This window comes from Amphibalanus amphitrite, unplaced genomic scaffold, assembly GCF_019059575.1.
Source record: "Amphibalanus amphitrite isolate SeventyFive unplaced genomic scaffold, NRLGWU_Aamphi_draft 001998F_arrow, whole genome shotgun sequence".
Classification (NCBI taxonomy): Eukaryota; Metazoa; Arthropoda; class Thecostraca; order Balanomorpha; family Balanidae; genus Amphibalanus; species Amphibalanus amphitrite.
In genome coordinates this window covers 12,501-27,524 of record NW_024883491.1, presented here as the reverse complement: position 1 = coordinate 27,524, position 15,024 = coordinate 12,501, and the positions used below count along the sequence as shown (strand labels likewise).

The 15,024-nt window shown below is 50.4% G+C and overlaps 2 protein-coding genes across 5 annotated transcripts in view; one reads left to right on the top strand and one right to left on the bottom strand.

Annotated features, from left to right (window-relative positions):
- Positions 1-15,024, top strand: part of LOC122376054 — a 33,871-nt gene that overhangs the window by 17,151 nt on the left and 1,696 nt on the right. The window contains exons 2-4 of the mRNA XM_043355722.1: positions 529-664; positions 4,119-4,280; positions 14,636-14,735. Of these exons, the coding sequence (XP_043211657.1) occupies positions 562-664; positions 4,119-4,280; positions 14,636-14,735 (365 nt within the window). The 5' untranslated portion in view covers positions 529-561. The remainder of the gene's footprint in view (positions 1-528; positions 665-4,118; positions 4,281-14,635; positions 14,736-15,024) is intronic.
- Positions 7,794-12,217, bottom strand: LOC122376055 (uncharacterized protein K02A2.6-like). 4 transcript variants are annotated; one of them, XR_006255510.1, is made up of 4 exons: positions 11,093-12,217; positions 10,592-10,745; positions 9,280-9,443; positions 7,794-8,698 (listed from the first exon to the last, which is right to left on the bottom strand). XR_006255510.1 is itself a non-coding variant. In XM_043355724.1 (4 exons), the coding sequence occupies exons 3-4, from the start codon at positions 9,296-9,298 to the stop codon at positions 8,033-8,035; spliced, it is 1,167 nt and encodes a 388-aa protein (XP_043211659.1). In that variant the 5' UTR covers positions 9,299-9,443; positions 10,592-10,745; positions 11,093-12,217; the 3' UTR covers positions 7,794-8,032. The 4 variants fall into 4 exon arrangements, 3 of the variants coding, with proteins under 3 accessions (XP_043211659.1, XP_043211658.1, XP_043211661.1); XM_043355724.1 differs by having other exon boundaries at positions 7,794-9,180; XM_043355723.1 differs by having other exon boundaries at positions 7,794-9,443.

Sequence of the window (15,024 nt, the reverse complement as noted above, 5' to 3'; positions counted from 1 at the left end):
GCTAAAGTAATGTAAGGTTTTACCAATCTCAACGGATGGCTTTGACTGCCGATATTTTAATGCAGAGTGATCGAAATGAAGACGTCAATAGATAAAGTTGCAGCTGCAAGGGTAACGATACAGGTTAGCTACATTCAAAGTTGCATTGTGGTCTGGCTAATCATTCCTAAGCTTCAGAAGCAGAACATACCCAGGACTGAAACCTCACATTACTTATGCTGTGGACTGTACCTGACGTCAGTCTGACCTCAGTATCTGACCTCAGTATCGGACTTTAGTATCCGATCTCTGTATTTCACCTCTGCATCCGACGTCAGTATCTAACCCTCGTCTGATCTCAGTATCTGACCTCAGTATCTGACCTCAGTGTCTGACCTCAGTATCTGACCTCAGTGTCTGACCACAGTATATCTGACTTCAGTATCTGACCTCTGTATCTGAAGTCAGTCTCTGACGTCTGTATCTGACATCAGTATCAGACCACAGTATCTGACCTCAGTATCTAACCCTCGTCTGACCTCTCTGCAGTGGTGATCTCGACTGAGCGGAGGCGCGCTCGACATGCTTTGCCGCTACGGCGCCGGTTGGCTGCTGATTTGGAGCGCTCTGGTGGCGGCCACATTGGCCAGAGTCTCATGGACGCCCATCTACCCGGCCAGCAACAGTAAGCAATGGAATTGGACCCCCACCTACCAGGCCCAGACACACTAAATCACAGACACCTATCCACAAGCTACGAAATAGCGGTCGCAGAAACACATCTTACCTGCCAAACACACTAAACAGCTATTCGCCTCGTCTGAGCTACAGGAAGGTTTCCTGTGTGATTCTACCCAATGTTTGTTGTATCGACTGTTTTGATCACACTGCCAGGTAACGTACTCCCCAGCTGTGGTGTTGTTTATTTGATCGGGCCCACCCGGTGCGTGGGTGACAATATTGGTGCCGTCTGGGACTGGGGCGATCGGTCTCGGGTTTGTCTGCTCTACTCTCTGTTGGGTTGGGATGCAGGGCGATCTGAGAATGTATGTTGAGGGCGAGGCTGCATGCTTAAAGATGCTTAGACCGTCTATCGCATGCATTAATAATATAGGCAAGGCATTCATTAGACAGAAATTGTGCTGTTTTCATGTTATTCACCCAATTTAGCCTTTCAAAGCGGCTTTCAGAAGACTACATATATGAGCAGACAGATGAGCAAATAAAAGTAAAGAAAACAGCTCTTCTGGGATGAATGCGAGCATCGTTCGAAAATGGTTCGCTTTTGGAAAGCATGACCTGAAATTTGGGGCATCAGAGAGAACTATCTTTCCTTGATTTTCACCATTAATTGGGTGCTTCTTGTTTTCTGATAGCACCGGCTATTTCTTTCTTATTCGGCTTGTTACGACATGAGAATATGTAGACAGGTACTGGTACTCATATTTCTGCAACTTTATGGTTACGAGTTTCTCGCGCAAGTGTGAACAGCTATATATTTGTATCGTCGACTTGTTATGGAAATGATCTCAGCTCGGTGATTGTTCTGTGTTTGTCTGCGGTTCGACCCAGGCGCCTGGCTCGGAAGCTGGTCCCCCTATATGTACGATTCCGTGGGACAAAACAGATTGATGTGGCAACACGAGGTCGCTACGGGAATAACAGACGCGCACACGCATACATAATGCATCTGAAAAGTGAGTTATTGTTCGCATTGCCGCCAAAGCCGTCCCATTTGTACCCAATTGAAGTCTGAATAATTGATGGATCTGTCGGAAGAAAGCTATTTATTGTTACTTAGTAGTCTGTATGCATGGGCTAGGAACAATTTGTGAATTTGTTCATTCACATATTTTACCCCAAAAATAATTTTTCATTCGTATCTAAAAACGCTTATTATTTCCGTAAAGTTTACAATCCTATTACAATCCAGATTGCTTTTGACCTCGAGGGGGCCTGATGGTTCATCAAAAAGTTTGATGATTACACGATTTGGTAATCCATTAGCGAATATAGTGGACTGGACAGTCTTTGTCACAAAGAACCTAATCGTGATTGTTGTGAGGCTCATGGTATATGAAGGTAACCAACCCTCTTTCCGCCGACCGATTACTGAGCTATTTTACCCTTAGTGGTGTGGGACGGAATACGCTCCCCAGTCCCCTCGAACGCCTTGATAAGATTTGATAAGAACGCACAAATTTTGGGACCGCTATCAATCGATGGCAGAATGTGCTCTGAAGAGCTAGGGCTAGTATCTTGAACAGCGGCGGCCCAAGAGCACAGTTTTTGGGAGGGTTTCCTCTAAAATCTCATGTCAATGTGGACAAGTGTCACTTGATCCTTTTCCTCTTATTTGGAACAAATCTGCTGGTTCTCAGCAACAGTATCCGGGAGCCTGCCACTATGGTTTATGCTCTCGCACATTCATATGAGTTGGTTAAAACAGCATTCCTTTTTATAAAACTACTTCAGATTTTCTGATGACAGAATGATTGACCAATAAGGATGTTGATTGAAGGAACACATATTGAATGTGAAAATGGGCTCCGACTTGTGCCTTTACTCCGACTTTAGCTGCTATATCCGACCACATTTTGTTTGGGAGGAAGGTGGCTGCTAAATGGTATCACTAACTAAGTTGCCAGTTCTCTTACACTGATAATTCGCATTCAAAACTTAGGGCTCAGTCCCAATGCTTTTAACATTTTTGTACATATTGACGCCGCTTGTTTTCGTTTAATTCAATTCAAACTTTTAGACTTAATTAAATCTGACCAACAAAGCAAAGCAGTAGCTGTATCTGTCCGTTCTAACCACCCTCCCTCCCCTCCCACAGACCAGATCAGTGGGGGAAACTGTGGTCAAATCTTCTATTTTTGGAAGCCTTCCATTTTTGGAAGGACCTTCCATAAATGGGTATGCATTTTCCAAAAATGGAAGGCTTCCAAAATTGGAAGGTCTAATCTCAGTGTTCCCAACTGTGATTCACATTCTTTGATTTAAGTTACGGCCTTTTTAAATGTGTAACATTAATAGTTGATTTTGCCATTTATGATCATTGATATAAGGAGAAGCAGCAGTGCTAGTGTTGGTAATACAGGCATGCTATGTCAATGTACATAGTGATATAATAGCATGGTGTCCTGGCGCACTGCTCTCTTTTTCTACTTCTAGAGGACACATAGAAATTCAGAAGCGAAAACAGCTGGTCAATAACCAACCAGGAGGAACACAGCTATAGCCCTGACAAAAAATGGTTTAAATTAAACTTACTATTCCTCATATAAATTGAAGATTCATGCTCCTTCGATAGAAAGTAACACGAAAAACGGCGCAGCAACGCCTATTTAATTCGTCCCATATTCCGGAAAAAAACATTGAAAAATGACGAGACCTCCACCCAAATGTTTGGCAAAAGCCTTAAAAAATTGAAATCAACCACACAATATGCTAATAAATGCAGAAAACGGCAACAAATACAAGTTTTACTCGCCACTACACTCCCGAAACCGCCGCACTCTGTCCAGACAATTCCGCACTGTAAATAAAGTCGGCGGTATCGAACAAGCATGGCCCGTCACTAAAGTACTTTTAAGGATATTTACTTTTCGTTTTTGATGCTTTTTGCTTACAAAATGTTTGATAAAGTCTTATAAAAACCATCGTTTGTCGGTAAATTTTTGTCAATTTTCCACGACTCATTACTTTGAAAAATTACCTAAAATACATCCACGCTAGGATTTAGGCATCCACGCTAGATTATGGACACTTCACTATGGCGAATAGAAAGCGACCAGGGGCGATAGTCGCATTTGCCTCATGTTCGGCGGAAATCGGTAAGTTCCAACATATGCGCAACATTTTCTATATTTGGGTACGATGACGTCGTCAGCGTACCCATTTTTGGAAGGTGCGTACCCATATATAGAAAATCCTTCCAAAAATGGAAGGCTTTCTAAAAATGGAAGATTTGACCACAGTTTCCCCGACTGAGATAGACCTGTGGACCCTGCGGGACAGCGGGTGTCCCTTCTAACCTCCCCTCCCTCCCCTCCCACAGACCAGATAGACCTGTGGACGCTACGGGACAGCGGGTGTCCCTTCTAACCTCCCTCCCTCCCCCTCCCCTCCCACAGATCAGATAGACCTGTGGACGCTACGGGACAGCGGGTGTCCCTGTCCGTTTGCACCGTCCCAGCGAACCTGCGCGTGCTGTTCGGTGGACGGCGGCTGCCCGTGCGGTCGGGCCGCACCGTCCCGCTGCGCACAGTGCGGTCTGCAACAGCACTGCACCAATAGTGAGTATAGAGCATAGCTCGACACCAACAGTGGGCACGACATTGCACCAACAGTCAGCATAACACTGCACCAAAAGTGAGTAAAACACTACACAAACAGTGAGTTCAGCACTGCACCAAAAGTTAGTACAGCATTGCACCATAGTGAGTAGGGTGCGTATTATTTAGGCCAGGGTTCATAATGTCCAGGGCACAATGTGTCCAGTGCTCGAAATGGCCAGTGCCTTGAATTGGCCCGTGTTCACATTGTCCAGGGATTACATGGTCCAAATGTGGCCAACTTATCTGGGGTGCGTATTATTTAGGCCAGGGTTCATAATGTCCAGGGCACAATGTGTCCAGTGCTCGAAATGGCCAGTGCCTTGAATTGGCCCGTGTTCACATTGTCCAGGGATTACATGGTCCAAATGTGGCCAACTGGCTGCAGATAGGGTAAATTCAAAGAGGCCAGGGTTCATAATGTCCAGGGCACAATGTGTCCAGTGTTCGAAATGGCCAGGGCTCATAATGTCCAGGGTACGATGTGTCCAGTGTTCGAAATGGCCAGGGTTCATAATGTCCAGGGCACGATGTGTCCAGTGCTCAAAATGGCCAGTGCCTTGAATGGGCCAGAGTTCATAGTGTCCAGGGATTACATAGTCAACCCAACCCAACCAAACCTAACCTAACCTAACCTAACCTAACCTAACCTAACCTAACCTAACCTAAGGTAATGATGTTTGCCTACCGGGGATAAGGAAATAGTTTCTCGCATGAATAGATTGCAAGCAATAGTAAATCAAATATTTTTAGGTTAAGTGGTTATGCATCAGGCTTCAGGCCTTCGGCCTGAAGCCAGATACATAACCACTTAACCTAAAAATATTTGATTTACTATTGCCTGTAATCTCTCCTAAGGCATTGCCTTCGGCACTGCACTGCTTCGCATTGAGCTGGTTCCGTGTTTTTTACATAATGACGTCACTATCAGTGACTATGTAATCCCTGGACATTATGCACTCTGGCCCATTCAAGGCACTGGCCATTTTGAACACTGGACATATCGTGCCCTGGACATTATGAACCCTGGTCATTTCGAACACTGGACACATCGTGCCCTGGACATTATGAACCCTGGCCTCTTTGAATATACCCTATCTGCAGCCAGTTGGCCGCATTTGGACCATGCAATCCCTGGACATTATGAACTCTGGCCCATTCAAGGCACTGGCCATTTCGACACTGGGCATATCGTACCCTGGACATTATGAACCCTGGCCAGAATGAATGCTCCCCAGTGAGTACAACACTTGACCGATAGATTATTGTACATATTTTTAAAGTGAATAGACAATAGACATGTCTCACTGAAATCTGTTGCTACATTATTATATCCAGTAATTATTAAATTTCAATGTGGAGCCGTACTTAGCTTCTTTCATTTCCAGAGCCCTGCAGCAGATTTTTGATCATTAGTTATAGAGCGAACCGCAGTAGTCGCCACTCGTTCTTACATTTGGCTGTCAGGACCGGCGTGTCTGGTCCTACGTTATAGAGACATATGGCTCCCATAATGATGCCATTCCATGTCGCCGGGTCGACGCCGACAGCGCTCTCTCTGGGCCAGTGATCTCTGGACCGCTGACGGCTGATCTCTGGACCTCTGACGACAGATCTCTGGTCCACTGATGGATGATCCTTGGGCCACTGACGGCTGATCCATGAGACACTGACAGCTGATTTCTGGATCACTGACGGCTGATCTGTGGACCGCTGACGACTGATATCATCTCTGTTCCACTGACGGCTGATCTCTGCACCGCTGGGGGCTGGTCTGTGGTCCACTGACGGTTGATCTTTGGGAAACTGACGGCTGGTCTCTGGGCCACTGATCTCGGGACCACTGACGACTGATCTCTAGACTTCTGGCGGCTGATCCCTGGGACACTGACAGCTGATTTCTGGATCACTGACTGCTGATCTGTGGACCACTGACGGTTGATCTTTGGGAAACTGACGGCTGGTCTCTCGGCCACTGATCTCTGGACCACTGACGGCTGATCTCTGGGCCACTGACGGCTGATCTCTGGGCCAGTAGCCTAGCGAAATAACGGCATGGATTTGTTTACCTAGTGACTCCCCATTAGGGTGACACTTATTTTTGAACTTTTGATATTTCAGGAGCGAAGGCCTGGATATGGTGTGAAACCATGCGAAAATACCTCCTGTGAATTTTCACATCGATCGAACATATTTAAAGGTAGTGTGCCAGCTTTCTTGGACCGTATGGAATAATGGCCCAGATAAGGAGAACCGGATTTTTAGAACTTATCCATACCTTCAAAACTCATGGAAACGTCTTAAATTCTTCAAATTTTGAGTACCCCAGTGCGAAATTCGCCCCGACGGGTTGTCGGTCGTACCCCAACCACATTTCACACCACTATGAACAATAAATGCACACACTGAAATCGCTATTACCGATATGCTCATCCAATCAAGTTTCGATAAACCCGTTCATCATCATCTCCTGCGGTTTCGAACACGCCTGTTAGGTGGCTTCTGATGTTCGTCGAGGTCGGAATTTCCAAATACGCGTGGTGCGTCGGGCCGCGCGCTCTGACTTCGGCCAAGAAAAATGCGTCAGCTGATCATTGTCATTTCTGCCACTTGCGTGTGGTGAAATGGGGTCATAACTTATAAGACGGCTTTTTCATATCAATTATTTTACATAAAATCATATTTCAAACCATAAATAATGTTCGACAGCCAAATAAAAGAAACAATACCAATACGGGCTTACAGTTTAAGGCTCGACATTGTGTTGCCTACGATTAGACAGCTGATAACTCATTCCCGTACGTCGTATGGTCGTAACACTATAATGACCTTTGCTTATTGTCACAAGTGCGCCGCATTCGCGATTGTTGTCCGACGCCTGTTTGCAGGTGAGCCCACTACAGTTGTTATACATATCTAAAAACCGAAAAACTTTTAGGCGAAAAAGGCACTATTCCAGGCCCATTTGTGATTTTTTTTTGCGATATTAGGTAAAAACAGAAGCTACTTATCCTAGGAAAAATAAAATGGGAAATCTTTCAAAGGTGGCACACTACCTTTAAGAGGTGCCCCAAAGCCAATTTATTGGAAACATACACCAAAAAACAAATAGCGCATTTTAATTCAATTTTTAATAAAGTACACATGCAATTTTGCTATAAACAAATCGTTGGGGGTGTAAAACGTCGATAAAAAAATCCACCCCTCCAACAACCGATAGCAATTTGTTAAAAAGATACACCTGGCACGCGCTGTCATGAAGGCACACCACCCTGACCGGCGTGTATTAGCCTCTGGCTGGGGGTTTCATGGGAGCCTAAATCCCACTCATTGCTGCTCAGCTAACGTCGAATAGCGCACGTCTGGGAAGCGCCGTTGTTCCCCGACAAAAAGTGAAAAAGACACACTGACACACAAAAAGGCACACCACGCTGTTGCGTCGTCGCGTCACTCACACACACAGCGAAGACGGCACTGCGTTCGGAGCTGTATTGACGGTCCGCTCTGTAACACGTCCGGGGAGCGACTACCCCGTCCTCCCCGCCCGGCCGGCTGGCCCCGGCCCGCCGACCGGTCACCGCCGGAGGCGCCGAGCGGCACCGGTACGATACCTGACAAGGGCGGCAGAGACTGTACACTACATCCCTCCCCAACTTATCTTTAAGTACATCACAAAGGAAATGACAATTAAACGAATAGTTCATGCTCCTCGTTCAGTGGCTTACAACGTTCCCGAACCACTGGGGTTTCACACTGAGTCGACCACTGCGCGTGCGGAGTCCTACACATTGGTCAGCCGCCTCGTCAGGAGGTCGGTCTGCCCGGGCGCTCGGCGTAGCGGCGCACGCCGGACCCTCGCGGCGTGGAAGAGAGAACGGCTCAACGAAATCACGCGGTTCAACATACTGTTTAACATAACTGCTGTTTCGCTTAAACAACTTTCCATCAGGCCTTCTCACCGTCACCTGAGAGCCGCTCACCGACACGACTCTATACGGCTCTGAGAAGAAAGCTCCTGACAGTTTAGTAAGTCTGTTCGGAATTTTCACCAGCACTCTGTCACCGACACTGATGTTGGCTGGCATTGTGTGTCGTTGTCGATCAGCGTAGCGTTTCCCCGCCTCACGGTAGCGCGCGTTCCTCTGCTGTACGACCGGCCGGTCGGGTGCCGGTGCGGGACCAGAGGCGGCCGGCATCTTGGTGCGCAGCCGCCGACCGCAAAGCAGCTCGGCGGGACTGACCCCCGTGGCGGGGTGAGGCGTGGTGCGGTACGCCAGCAGGAACGTCGGCAGGCTGGACGGCCAGCTCCTCCCCTCCGCCACGGCGGTCCGGATGGCCTTCAGCAGCGTCCGGTTCTGACGCTCGACAGAACCATTAGCCTGTGGCCAGAGAGGTGTCACCGTCAGATGTCGGATCCCACGCACCTTACAGAAGTCATCAAACTCGGCCGAGGTGAGGTTGCGAGCGTTATCGGTTGTTAACGTCAGCGGAAAACCATGGCTAGCAAACATCTTATCGAGACGAATAATGATTTCCTGGGTTGTGGTTTGAAACACTGTTTCGACTTCCACCCACTTCGAGTACTTGTCGATTACCACAAGAAGGCTCTCACCACCAGGAAACGGTCCACACAGATCAAGGTTTAAGTCTTCCCAGGGCCCTGATGGAAGTTCTGTGGTGCATATAGGCTCAGGCGGGTTCCCTGCAGACACGACCTGGCACGCATGGCACGACCTTACCAGTCTCTCAACGTCTACGTCCACTCCTGGCCACCATACGCAGCTTCTGAGCCTCTGCTTTGTACGGACGACACCCTGGTGCCCCTCATGTGCCAGGTTTAGGACCTTCCCGCGAAGTCGATCTGGAATAACGAGGCGATTTCCCCGTAACAACATGTTGTCGCATACAGATAGCTCCTGCCACAACATTCGGTACGGCCTTGGGCAGTCCTGCTTCTTACCGGTTGGCAGACTTCGCATCACCAGCTGTAACTGGTCGTCTCGGGCCGTCTCCTTTTGAATGTCACTCTTCTGTAGCGCGGACGGGACGGCGTGACTGGTCACAAAACGTGCGTAGTGGTCGCCGCCGTTGCCGCCAGCAGGAGCCGGTGTCTGTGTCAGTCGGCTGAAACAGTCAGCGATGTTAAGCCGTCCCGAGACATGCTTCACACGGTAGCGATACGGTTGCAGACGCAGCACCCACCGTTCAATCCTGGCTGGTGGCTTAGAGCCAGGTGAGAAAATCGCCAGGAGTGCTTTGTGGTCAGTGAGGAGGTCAAAATCAATGCCGTACAGGTACAAATGGAACCGCTCACAGCCCCAAACCACCGCCAGAGCCTCCCGCTCTGTCTGGGAATACCGCCTCTCGACATCACTCAAACTTCGGCTGGCATACTCAACTGGCTTGAGCACACCTGAGCGCTGTCTCTGAAGCAGGACTGCGCCGAGGCCCACCGGGGAAGCGTCCACGACAAGTTGGGTCTCTGCTGTCAGGGAGAAATAAGCGAGAACGTTCCTGTTGGCCAGCCTCCGCTTCAACTCGTTGAAGGCGTCGTTCTCCGGCTTCTCCCATTTCCACGCCACCCCAGACCTCGTCAGGTCACGGAGAGGTGCCGAAACTGTTGACAGATCGGGGATAAAACGACCCAGAAATGTCACAAGACCCAGGAAAGACCGCACTTCGGAAGCATCCTGCGGTTCTCTGGCGTTCAAGACAGCCGCCACCTTCTCGCCGGTCGCAGTGACTCCGGCTTTCCCCAGACGGTGCCCCATGAACGTCAGCTCAGTCATGCCAAACTGACACTTCTCACCGTTCAGTTTCAGGCCGGCATCCTGTAAACGGCGGAGGACTACGTCCAGACGACGATCATGCTGCGCGACTGTCGGGGCATACACGATGATGTCGTCGGCGATGTTGCGGACGCCGTCACACCCCTCCAGCACCTGCTGAATCACCCGCTGGTGCATCTCTGGGGCACACGAGATACCGAACATCAAACGTTTGTACCTATATAAGCCCTTGTGTGTGACGAAAGTGGTAATGCTCCGTGATGACTCATCCAGCTCGATCTGGTGGAATGATTGTGCCAAATCTAGTTTGGAAAACACCGTAGACCCTGTCATTTCATGCAACACATCATCCAGTGTGGGCATTGGATGCCTCTCTCGAATCACAGCTGCATTAGCCCGGCTCATATCCACACACAGTCTGATATCCCCGTTCTTCTTCGGCGCACATACAATGGGTGACACCCACGGGGTCGGGCCACTAACCTGTTCAATAATATCCTGGTCCAGCAGCTCCTTCAGCTTCTGCTCCACGGGACCTTGCAGAGAGAACGGAATTCTCCTGACCTTCTGCGCCACCGGGGTGACGCCTGGATCGATCGGCACCGTCAGCTGGAAGTCCTTCAGCTTGCCAAGTCCTCTGAAGAGAGCAGGGTATTTGTGAGCGGGATGACTGCTCTCGGAGACGCATCTGACCTGTGGTCCCACACGGAGCAGGCCCAGCCTCTCAGACGTCGCCCTCCCCAGCAGAGACTGATGTGACCCAGGGATGACATGAAACACTGTTTGGGCTGTGCGACCCTGAAATGTGACACTGGCCTTGAACTGGCCCATGACTCTCATTGGTTTTCCAGATCCATACGCGTACAGTCTGTCACTATTTGGTAGCAACTGTTTACTCCCAAACTTTTCCTTGAACAAAGCCTCACACATGACGTTGCACGTAGCACCCGAATCAACAAGAAGGTCACAAGACTGGCCACTTACTTGGACAGGGTACGTCACGTCGCGGCCGTCATCGGCGAGCCGGAAGACGTGATCTTCGTGCTCCGTCGTCACCAGACGAACCTGTCTCCGGCCCGGTCGAGACTGGCCACCCCCACGACACATTCTCTGGTAATGACCACCTCGACCACAGCTATGACACTTTTTGTTTTTAGCGAAACAGTCCTCGGGGTCGTGGGTACCCTTGCCACAGCGAAAACATTTCGTCCTACCGTCTGTCTGATCCGAAGCTCCTCCAGGCATCCTCCGATCAGGGCGGCGCGTGTGCACAGCGCGTGCAGCGAGCTCCTCTGCTGCGCGGTCCTCCATCAGCTCAGCTTGTCTGTCGGCATCTTCCATAGACCTCGCAATCGTCAGCGCCGACTGCAGCGTCAGGCATTGTTCCCTGAGCAGATGGCATCGTAAGCGATGGCTCAGGCACTTGTCAACAATCTGATCTCTGACCATTTCATCCTGAAGGGATCCATACTCGCAAGTCCGTACAAGGCCCCGCAGCCTGGTTGCAAAAACATCGATCGTCTCCCCTGGCCTTTGAGCTTCCTTACGGAACACATGTCTCTCGTAAATTACGTTTCGCTTCGGCAAAAACTGTTGATCAAAAACTTCATAAAGCTGCTGCAGAGTCTCAACCTTGACACTCGCGTCAACAACAGAATGGAACACTTCTTGGAGATCTACTCCTCCGACATGTAACAAAAGCGCTATTTTCCGAGACTCTGAGGTGATGCCCGATGCCTGAATGTAATATTCAAAAGAGCGCTTCCAACTGTCCCACTTACTTGGCTCCGCGCAACTGAACGGCGCGAGCGGCGCCAGCTCCCGCTCCATGACCACGTACCGTGTGGGCCGACGACTATACCTCGCTGACACGCACCGGGGCAGCAGATCTCATCCTCGTCGCCAATGTTGCGTCGTCGCGTCACTCACACACACAGCGAAGACGGCACTGCGTTCGGAGCTGTATTGACGGTCCGCTCTGTAACACGTCCGGGGAGCGACTACCCCGTCCTCCCCGCCCGGCCGGCTGGCCCCGGCCCGCCGACCGGTCACCGCCGGAGGCGCCGAGCGGCACCGGTACGATACCTGACAAGGGCGGCAGAGACTGTACACTACACACGCTGACCTGCGTGTATTAGACCGTCGATGGGGGTCTCGACAAAAAGTAAAAAAGGCACACCTAGCACACAAAAAAAGCACACCATGCTGACCTGCGTACATTCGACCCTCGCTGGGGGGTCTCATAGGAACCAAAATCCCAATCACAGGTACTCATCTAGTGTCGACTTGCGGACGTCGGGGAAACGACGTCGATGTTCCTCGACGACCTGGAGAAGGAACTGTCTTTGTTCCTCATCCTTCGTGAGGATGGCGCTGTAGCTCTAAATCAGAGCCACGCCCCGTTCGGCAAAATCGTTGACAACCTTGAGGGACTCGGCTCGGCGGCGGGCGAGCTGGCGTTCCGGCCACTCGGCCGGGTTCACCTCAAGGAAGTCCGACGGGCCAAGGACGTCCACGAGAAACTTGGAGCTTGACGAAGCAAAGTCCGGCCGCGTCTTCCTCGTCAGTACAGTCAGGTCAGGCTCCAGTGAAATCCGCTTGGGCGGATCTTCTGCGCCGTTGCGGCCAAAGGCAGCCACGATCAGCTTCTTTTCCTCCAGCGTGGTCCTCAAGTCGAACAGAGCGAGCGACACCAGCTTCTCGGAGATGTCCCAGAGATGTCGCCCAAATGCCTTCGATGCTTCCCTTGCGATTTCCTCGTCCTCGTAGGATAAGAGTGAGCGGTATAGAAAGCTAGGTCCTGGACTGGAGCAAGGGCTGCCAGCGGGGCTTCGTATGTACCACGCCGGTACATACAGCGTCGCGAAGAAGAGGACGAAGCGGGCCAAGTTCTTCTCCACCGCCTTGGTGAGCTTGAACTGTCCGCGGAATAAGAAGATCTTCAATGCGTATATCAGTTTGCCCATCCATCCAGCGCGGTGGTAGGCTCCGGGCTTGGACATCCTGATTCCTCCAGGGGGAACGCCACCTAAGACAACGATCGTCAAGCTGAGGAATTCTCCATAGTCATCCCGAGGCTGCGTACTTTGAAGTTTCTCCTTGCAGAACATAATGACTTTGTCACTGGTGGACGGGATCGGCTCGATAGGCTCGAACATCGCCTGGTCGATGGATTCCCATTCGGCTTTGAAGCGTTTAAATAGTTGGATATCGGGCCCAGACGACGGTGCGAGACAGGCGCCGAACGATTTGTTGGCCACGATCTCAAGAATATGGTGCCGGCAGGCCAGGTGGAGGAGACTCCGCCCGAGTCGCTGTTGGACGTAAGTACCTACAAGCTCCGCCGCGCACGCCGGTGTTGGAAGCGGTAGTGTCGAAAGACATTCCCACAACGCGTTCGGCGACGCCCCAATCCTCCAGGCAGCTGACAACCGCGGTGGCAACATCGTCACCCTTCCTGCTGGGCAAGCGTGGGACTCCCGTGAGCTTGTTAACACCATCCCCAGAAACGAGGATGGGAAGGCGCTCAGATGCCTTTGTGTTGGTGATATCGGCGACAATCTTTCCGTCCCAATAGACGACGAGGGGTACGCCCGGAGCAAACGTCTTCCGGATCTCCCTCGCCACATCCTCCCTGACGCGCCTCCGGTGTCGTCGGATCGACTCCCGGTTGACTACAAGGTTCTGGGGGATTGGGTTGTACGCCTCAGCAGCAGCGTGGATGATGTGTACAGCACTCCGGTCAGATGTTCTTGTTCGATCGAGCGCAGTTGCAATCTGCGGGGTCACCGCCGAGGCTCGAGCTATGCGACGTGTTGGGGGGGGGGGGGAGGAAGCAGAAGAGGGCATCAGGCGCCATAATGGCTTTGGGGCACCTCTTAAATATGTCCGATTGACCTGAAACTTCACAGGAGGTGTTTTCTCATGGTTTCACACCATGTGCATTGTGCAGGCTTTCGCGCGTTGCAATTTTCATTTTTGGATTTCCCCCTACAAATAAGTGTCACCCTACTCCCCATTGACCTCACGGCTTCCCTGTGGCTCGGCCACTTAACGAACGCTCTGACCTTTTGGCCTGCTGAGTGACTTTATCAATTTATTTGTCCGATATACGCCATTTTAAAGTAACTGAATGTGATCATCAAGATGTCTGGCAGCTCCGACTGTGAGCCCATCTTTTCGCTTGCGGCGAGATTGAGTCGTTTGTCAAAAGTCAGCGTGTCTGCAGCCCGCTGTACTGTGCAGGGAAGGATGTACGGTCCGGACAGTGGACTCGTGCGCTGGTATGTTGCTGGGAGCGAACTTTTTCGACCTGGAAAGGCCATTGCAGAGATATGCGATGACATCAAACGCGCATCTAGCTTGTTACGCGGCTCAGGAAGCAGGCTAGGTGAAACGTGTTTATATTCCGTTTCTCCCTGCTATATTTGCAGTTTGATCGAACTCTCACGCAACCCACATCATATACGCTACATATGAGTTGCTCTGACGCAACATGTCTATAAATAGGGTTCGCTCTCATTTCAGTGTGCAACATAACATTGGACAGCCAACTGCTGGACTCCACATCTGGGAAAAAGTACGGACAGATCAAGATGGTGGTAGCTTCAGGTCCACTGTACTGCTGGTGAGTTACCCAGTTCGGCTGAATGCGCGGTTACAGCGACGATATGAACGGTTCGTGTGAACTGTGAAGTGCTTTATTATTCACCTTGGTAATAGGTATGATAGGGCAGCCGCTTGCTGAAAATGGCTAAGAATAATAACAGATCCTGATTTCCCCAAAGCTTACTAAAAAATCATTCCTTAGAGTCCCTACGAGAGTCCCGAGTTCCATCAATGGAGCCGGGCGGATTTATATCTTGACATAAAAACGCTCCAAAATGTGAATCGATATGCCCAATATTTTAAGCCCC